General features: G+C 36.0%; 1 protein-coding gene and 2 non-coding genes across 3 annotated transcripts; 2 read left to right on the top strand and 1 right to left on the bottom strand.

The window, feature by feature from the left end:
• Positions 1-821: 821 nt before the first annotated feature.
• TRNAS-GCU lies at positions 822-903 on the top strand. The gene has a single exon. It is a non-coding gene; the product is annotated as a tRNA-Ser (tRNA).
• An 11-nt stretch (positions 904-914) lies between these two features.
• On the top strand, positions 915-988 carry TRNAT-AGU. Its single transcript has one exon. It is a non-coding gene; the product is annotated as a tRNA-Thr (tRNA).
• A 2,526-nt stretch (positions 989-3,514) lies between these two features.
• LOC122667435 (fructokinase-2-like) lies at positions 3,515-5,613 on the bottom strand. Its single transcript, XM_043863704.1, has 6 exons — positions 5,577-5,613; positions 5,319-5,528; positions 4,819-5,229; positions 4,539-4,673; positions 4,233-4,349; positions 3,515-3,709 (listed from the first exon to the last, which is right to left on the bottom strand). The coding sequence occupies exons 2-6, from the start codon at positions 5,502-5,504 to the stop codon at positions 3,581-3,583; spliced, it is 978 nt and encodes a 325-aa protein (XP_043719639.1). The 5' UTR covers positions 5,505-5,528; positions 5,577-5,613; the 3' UTR covers positions 3,515-3,580.
• Positions 5,614-8,885: the final 3,272 nt, after the last annotated feature.

Genomic DNA, 8,885 nt, shown 5'->3' with positions numbered 1-8,885 from the left:
ACAACCCAGATTTTTTGAATGGCAGAGAGAAATTGAAGCACGATAGCTGGGGTTTTGTGCTTAGTAGCTAAGCACAATAAGAGATAGCAGGTCTGGTTGGAGTGCCAGGTTGCAACGGCCTTCCACGGAGGAGGAGGAGGAGGAGGATGGGGTGGGTCCCACATGTGATAAAAAATGAAAGAATTGAAAGAAAAAAGACAAAGGAGAAGATAAAATATTGGGGTATTTTGGAAAGTTCAATTTTGTTTTGTTCTGGGAACCCATGACCAATTAATAACCTTGGGGATTAAGCAAATATTTTCAAAACCAAAACTAATGGATGTAAAATATATTTTAAACCTACTTAGATTGTAATTAATGTTTTTATCTAATAGATCTCGACAATTTCCCATATAATTAATTGATTTACTCAATTTTTTTTCTATTTTCAGTTTTACCCTTATAAATAACATATTTTATTTATTAATATGAAAACCTAATGAACCCACATCACCGGCCCTCTTCTTCTTCCTCCTCTTCTCCTCCTCTCCTCCTCTCCTCCTCATGCAACCCCACCGGCTCCTCCCCTACTGAATTTCAACATGCAAGGTTTTAAAACTCAAGATTACGAACCATGGGTACAAGTGAAGTAACACAGGCTGGAGTGGGTCTACCATAGCTGGTCCAAGGGGTACAAATACAAACCTCAACCTTAAGCTGGCCTGGCCTGGCCTGGCCTGGCTTCGCCCAACCGAGCTTCAGGTTTATCCAGGTGGGGCTTGGAACCGAACTGGGCTTCTACCATGATTGTATATCGAAAACTTGAAAGTTACATATGAATAGTCGCTTTGGCCGAGTGGTTAAGGCGTGTGCCTGCTAAGTACATGGGGTTTCCCCGCGAGAGTTCGAATCTCTCAGGCGACGTTTCTTCTTTAGCTTTCATAGCTCAGTTGGTTAGAGCACCCGTTTAGTAAGCGGGAGGTCTTGAGTTCAAATCTCAATGAAAGCATTTGATAATAATTTTTCTTTATTATTATTTTTTTAGTATCAGTGGAAGCAATTCTTTCTTTCCATACTTTGATATTTTATTTTCTTTTTTTTCCCCAAAACAAAAGATATTTTATTTTCTTGTTGGAGTTCATTTTGTTCTTCTCCGAACTCTGAGGCCTCATTGGAAAACCAGGTTTCCTTGCATCAGGTATTGCAGATGGTGATAAAATAGCATACGAGTATAAATTTTCAATTCTTGAGTGTCATTTCTTGGTTAGAAAAATTAATGAGGATCTATTTTGATGTCCTTGTGTGTGCTCTTATTGGTCCAAACATAGTAGCATGGGAAAGTACCATCCTATCTCCCATGAAATCAGAAATCACATCTATGTTGATATCCTTGCGTGCGTTCTTATTGGCCCATACAATCTCTTACTTTTTTTTTTTTTTTGAATTTTCATATGAAAAGGTACTCGGTTTTGAATTTTTGGCCACTTTAGATTGGTATTAGCCATTTCATATCGATATCGAATTATCGTATCGATTTTTTACCGCAACCGATACCAAATCCAATATTGTGAACTATGAATTAGTTGTATTTATCCCAAGTTAATGGGATCGGCTACATAGATTCAAACAAAATAAAGTAAGGAAAATTGAGGTCTAAACAAAAAAAGAGGAATGAAGAGATGGAAGAGAGATGAGAGCTGAAAAAATGAAAATTGGCAAATGAAAGATGAAAGATAGAAAGAGAGAAAAACAAAAAAGCACATCCCAGTAAAACTGTTTTGAAGTATAAAATACATAATAAGTTATACCTAAAATATATAATGTATAAAAAGGAGAACAAAACGAGACAAGTGCGGTCAATTTATTATATACATTATATTGGGAAGCAGTTTTATGTTCGGGAGTGGGCCTACGCCAACACTCACATGTGTCTATTTCTCTCCGGACAGAGTTATTTTTCTCATATTATATACATATGGAAAAAGGTTGGGTATGAACCGACAAATACAAAAGGATCCTTAAGACTTTGCCTATAATTATTTAGGATTTAGAGAGATAATATAAGGGTTCTAAACAGTTGGCTTAGTCACGGTTTTAGTAATCGATATTGGTCTATGCGGATTTGTATTCAAATCGACCTATATTGCACCTGATTTTGAATAAAAACCATTTTTTTAATTCTTTTATCTTTGGTCCCTAGTCCGTACCGATCTATCGATACAAGATCACCCCAGAATCAGTATTGCCCTCCTCTAATTCATATACAAATCGCTCAATTTGAGCAATTAGGTACCAATCCCTCAATCAGTGATCTGAGTCAAGGTTCTAACACTCGGGTTTCGATTAGGTTTCGATCAGCCAGAAATCGAGTTCGTCTCGATTTCGACCATATCTCGGTCGAAACCTGAGACTTTCTCTAGGCTAACAAGAACCTTGGTTTCGAAACCCAAAAGTTATTTTTTTGCCCTGATTCTTGTTGTGCTGCCTATTTTTTTATATTTTAAACCCAATCCATGCATTAGTTTCACGCAAAGAACACTAAAAATATTACTTGTGGTTTTGATCCAAGTTTGATACTGTATATTATTCTTGGACATGGTATCGAATAAGTTTGGATTGAAACATAACTCTTTCAATAAAAATGAGATTTAAGCAATCTTGGATTTGTTATAAAGCTTTGTTTTGATAGCTTTCCTACCAACAAATCCAAGATTACTTAAATCGGATTTATATTGAAGGAATTAGGTATTGGTCAAACTTAATTTGGCGTACGCGAATGCTGTAAAATACGCTCTGAATGAAAATATTTTTTTGGACATCAAAACAAATGAATATTTTATCGCACTTTTGATTTTTAGTAATGTTTTACCATATTAAGATTTATGAAATTTTTAGATTTGAGAAAAATCCCATCATTAAAAAGTTGAAAATTACACCTACTATTAAAAATCCAATTTTTATTCTTCAACTGGAGGTTGATTTTTTTCCTTTTGAAACTTATTTTTTTAAACTATTTTTATTAGATTCAAATAGGGGGTATTTGCTTATTTATGAATAATAACTTAAGTAAATGAAATACAAAAACATTTACTTAAATGATATTACACATAACTAAGTGTCTGTCCTGATTTGTGGCAGTTTCTAACATAAATACCTGTCTGTCTTAGTTTTGAGTCAAGTTTCTCTAAGTTTCGATGGGCATATGTGTCAAAATCACTAAAATATGATCGAAACTAGTTGAAACTAATCGAAACCATCAAAACCTGGTTGAATCCAAAAAATTTATAAAATTCCCCTTCAACTCGTCTCGAAAACGTATGAAACCGAGTTAATTCGATGATTTCGACAGGTTTCGATCGAATTTTTCTTCCATGATCTGCGTTTTAGATTATTTTTCATCGTATGAGATGTCCACCTTTTCTTAATTTATAGAATGAAATAAAAAGCATCCCATCAACACAAAACTTTTACGTTTAGTTCCATAATATCAGCAAAACTACATTTGATAGAAATTGAGAGCCCGGGAAACATATGTATGCAAAAGAAACAAGAAGAGTGTCCAAATTGAAGAGGGAAACCACTTCTTCAATTATTTTTCCCCTTAAGATTTGGTGATGAGATCGTGAGCTTGTGCCGTAGTAGGAAGTGCCGGAATCGCTCCTTTCTGGGTTGTACATATCGCCCCACAAGCGTTTGCAAATTTAAGTGCCTCTCTCAATTTCTCTTCTTCCTGTTTACAATCATCCATATATATAAAAGTTAAAGATCTCATTCGTATGGTATCGATATGAGATATTTGTATTGAATCGGTATTCGATACAATATGGTACGATATCGATACAAAAATATATCATACCATATCGATACTTTACCGAATATCGATATTATATCTGTAAAAGGTATATGTGGAATTTTCTTTTGTCTACCCCACACGTCAGCTCAAAAGGGTTAACTAACCTTTAAGCGGTAGAGTACAAATAAATTGTCAGTAATCTGTCGGTCTATCTGATTGATTCTGATTGGGCAACCATTGAACCGCTACTTTAATATACTAAAACCCTAGGAGGGGTTTGTGAACGTTTGCTAGGGTGGTGGGTGAACCATCAATCTAACCGTTACTTTAATATACTAAAACCCTAGGAGGGGTTTATGAACGTTTGCTAGGCTGGTGGGTGAACCATCAATCTATTGGTGAAGGAAAACTTTGTCCAACATTAAATATGAAAAATTGAGATTATAAATAAGAAGGAAACCTGAAAGATGGAAGCATTTTGGGCAACTGAAAGGAGGAATGAACCAACAAAAGCATCACCAGCTCCAGTAGTGTCAATTGTATCCACTGCAAACCCATCCACCTTGCCTTTGAAGTCCTAAAATACACCACAAAAAATCAAAAATTTAGAGAAAAAGGAATTTAAAATACTCTCATTATTGTTGCTTACTAATAGGTCAATGGAATTCAAAATTTAATGAAAAGCAATTCAACCTAAAATGGTATTTTTTTTTTTCTAATCTAAGACTTAAAAAGAGGGATATGATGATAAAAGAGATTAATTAACCTTAGTGAAATATCTGCAACCCTTTTCACCATCAGTAACAACAAGCAACTTCAGACCTTCATACCACAGAGATAAAACCACTTCCTCATCTGCAGGGTCTCCTTGTGTCAGAAAAGCCACCTCTTCGTCGCTAACCTGCACCATTTAAGTTGAGTTTAGTTCAGAGTCCACGATAGCATGCATTCCCATGGAAATTCTAACATAAGCCGGAACAACACCATATTCATTCTCTGAAAACCAAATTGAACTCCGAGAAACTTGAAATCTGAGAAACAGAGACCTTAATGAAATCAGCTTCTTTCCAAATACTCTTAATCCCTTCACGAGCAGCTTCTGGCGATGGCCAAAGCGGCAATCTCACATTAGGATCATAGGAAAGCAAGACTCCAGCTTCCTTAGCAGCTTTCATGGCGGCCAAGTGAGCAGACCTGCAAGGTTCAGCAATCAAACTAATGGATCCATAGTGGAAGATCTTCGCCTGCTTGATCATCTCCATGTTAATCTCCGATTCCTTGAGAAGCATATCAGCGCTAGGGTTTCTGTAGAACATAAACTCCCTCTCTCCATTCTTCTTCAATGTCACGAACGCCAATGCGGTCCTCGCATCTGGATCGAATGTCACGCCATCACTGTTAACGCCGTTCTCCTTCAGGATATTAGCCAACATATGCCCGAATTCATCGTCTCCAACCTGCAAAGAAACAAAAATCTTAAGATTTAAAATTTTGAAAGAAACCTCTTATGCATGTTGCATGCATTGGATGTTGGATGATAATTAACCTTGCCGATGAAAGCGGAAGAGCCACCGAGTTTGGTGATGGCGCAGGCGACATTCGCGGGGGCGCCGCCGGGGGCTTTGATGAATCCGTCGGACTCTGCTAGGGAAACTCCGTTGACATTGGGGACGAAATCGATCAGCATCTCACCAAAAGAGACTATCGATGGATTGGTTGCAGAGATCGTCATCTTGCGGGATTGATGTGGAGAAGCAACGAGAGAGTAGCAAAAACGGAGATGAGAGGGAGAGTAGAGAGAATCGCAGAGAGAGTAGCAAAAACTGAGATGGGAAGTTTGGGAAGGAAGAGAGATCAATTTATAGAAATTTCAAAATCCTAAATAGAGTAGTTATCCATATCTTTATGGATTTTCTTTCTTTTTTATTTTTGTTAGTAAAATATATTTATAAATTTTCAACGTCAGGTCAAAAATAGAAATAACAAATATTGAAAATTATATATCTATATTCTTTACCGTCGGATTAGAACCATTCACAATGGATTTGGAATATGTATCTCCGTAGAACAAATCTGACGGTCAAAAAGGGATATCGATGGGATTATATTTCAAAATACAATGCAGTGTTCGAGTTCATATAGAGTCCTTAGTAATTAATGAAACTGATCTGGTCACGGAAATAATTAATTGATAGTGACTTGAGAACGTTTCCCTATAGTCTTAAAAAGGCATACCTAATGCACGAGAGTATGAGAGATGGGGTCTAAGAAAAGGGCGATCATATCAGTATTATTGCACAGAATTCCATCAAAACTCTGCAAATACGTGCATAGACAAAAATAATATCAAGATGGATAACTATTAGAAAATCCTCGTATTACACCTCTTTTTCACTTTTGAGGGCAAACTATGTTACCCTTATTTGGTAAGTATTTAAGACTAAATAGGAAAATCTCTCCAAGTGTATTCCACCATGATGGATTAATGGGGTAAGGCATACTTTTGAATAACGTCTGTCCCGGGTTTTTGATCTGGCCTTGTTCTGGTGCCACGCTCCACCAAATGTTCGATGGTATTCCTCATCCACCCACCTAACCAACTGCTGAGCACAACAGCTCCCCCCATCACACCCTCCGCCCACCTTGCATCACAACCCCACCCTCAACCCGATGGTGAGTGGTGACTAAATCGGAGTAATTCCCTCGTCAGACTATCCATGGTTTTAAATTCGGTTTGAATCAAGGAAAAAAAACTTGGGTTTCGATAGGATTTTTTGATCTAGTTAAAATCGAATTTTCGTAGGTTTCGATGGAAATCACGAATTTTTTTTTCATTGATGGGAAAACCAAGGTTTCGATTCCAAAACAAAATTTTTTAGGTCAAATTTTTTGCGGGTTGTCTATTTTTTACATTTTAAACAGAATTCATGAATTACTTTCATCAAAAAATCACTGAAAATGGTACTTGTGGTTATTGACCCAAATTTACTAACGTACGCACTGATACGATACAGACACAAAGTATCAATATGTCAATCCTTTTTTTCACACGCCACAAAGTATCAATATGCTTTAAAATTCCAGAATTCTCACCTTAATACTCAAATCCTTACCCAAAACTTTCCATAAAAAAACTTCTGATGCCGACCTATACACTGATCTTTATCCAATCCCATATCAATTTCTAGGGTGACCGATCCTGGAACCAAACCTTGGTCATTCTAAATGAATTCAATCAATCTTGTTTAGGTTATCCTTTATTTAAGCAGCATGGAGGGTGGATCTCATAATTTGGACTATCACGACATGGCAGGAATTACAGGTTACCTTCTCCCAAACCTTTCAGAAAAATCACTTTGTCCTTTGGATATTGCATTTCCTTTTCACCCCTTTTACTAGTGTATTTCTACCAAAAAAAACAAAAAGCAAGTGTATGGCAAGGTTATGAAGAGATGAGTTGAATGGAGAAAAATATGCAAAAATTAACCTTGATATGGCAAGCTTATGAAGAAATTTCAGCCAAACCAAGCAAATCCACCTAAAGAATGCCAAAGAAGATAGGAAAAGAAGAGCTTATGTCGTTGCTTTGAATGGGAAAAGAATATAGGTAAGGGAGATAAGGTTCTGCCAAAGAAAAAGGTATTCAAAAGGCTATGGTTTCGATCAAGTTTCGATCGAAACTGTCGGTATCAGTCAAAATTTGATCGAAATGGTCGAAACCATGTCGAGTTTTGGGATTTTTTAAAGTTACACGGTAACTCATCTCGGAACCTGTCGGAACCGAGACAACTCGACGATTTTGACAGGTTTCGTTTGAGTTTTTGATCCATGGTTTGGATCGAGATATCTCGGTTTTGACAAGGCCCAAGATGAAACCATGGTTCGAAATGGTTTGTACTAGGTTCAGATGGATTTGGTTTTTATCGAAACTTGGTTAAACCGTGGATATAAAATGACATACATTGCATGAAACCTATCTGTTTCGACTTTCGACTTCGATTTTTTGTACCTAAATCACTTCATTGATCATCATTTTTTTTTATTCGTATACGCATTCAACTCTTCTACATCTTGGATTTGTTGATTGGAGTTTGAAGGTAATGTGTTTTGTTACTTCAAATCTAATTTTTAGAAAGAAACAAAATATACTAGTAGAGATTGTAGTTTTGTATCAATTTTTTATATGTTAGATAGAATGGCCTGATCAACAATTTAATGGAATCGAAATATTTTTTATGTTGTTAAATTATTTAGTGAATTTTTTTTATAAAAAAAAAAAACTGATTTTTTCGCTATAAATATTTTTTAAAAAATAGGGTTATTATGTGATGGATGGACTTCAAATTAATATATGTTAAACACCGTTAATCGATCTACGGTTTGACAAACTTGGATTTTTTAAATTTTTTTTTTTAATTTTCATATTTTTCAAGATTATTTTGTGAAATTATTTCATATGAAATTGATTAATAATTTGATTTTCTTTAATTTTTGGGAAATTTACACATACCACCCCTGAGGTTTGACGAAAGGATATTTTCACCCCTCCTAGTTTTGAAAAATTTTGCGTACCCCCCCTGAGGTTTGCAAACGGTAACAAATAAGCCCATTCCGTCAGTTCATGACTAACACTGTTAAAAATTAGACTTGAACTGACGGAATTACCCTTACAAGAAAAAAAAAAAAAAAAAAAACACTTGCCACTCATCTTCCCCAATCGATTTGGGGAAGATAAGTTGCAGGTATCCTTGTAGGGAACACCATGGAACCGATCCTGATTCACTCTCTTTCCTTTCCCTCTTCCATTTGCTTTAGGTTTTAACCCATTTGTATCTGTGTTTCTAGCTTTTGCTTTTAACTCTACGATCAACTTTATTTTTGTTCAAAATCTAGGGTTTGTTAATTGTAACCGTCTTCAAAACTGCAATTTAAGTTCAAAGAGTAATAACTAATGGGATTTTATGCTGCTTTGATTAGGTTTAAAAATTCTGGATTCTTGAGCTGGAGTTGTCATTCACGCAAGGTCGCTGGAACTACTTACGATGGGGGTGGATTTGATCCTGTATCGAGCGCAAATGCGAAACCTCCCAGAGTTGAGTTGTGGGCTGTCTTC

The sequence above is a fragment of the Telopea speciosissima genome, chromosome 7 (assembly GCF_018873765.1).
Source record: "Telopea speciosissima isolate NSW1024214 ecotype Mountain lineage chromosome 7, Tspe_v1, whole genome shotgun sequence".
NCBI classification, from domain to species: domain Eukaryota; kingdom Viridiplantae; phylum Streptophyta; class Magnoliopsida; order Proteales; family Proteaceae; genus Telopea; species Telopea speciosissima.
This window is presented reverse-complemented; position numbering and strand designations above follow the sequence as displayed.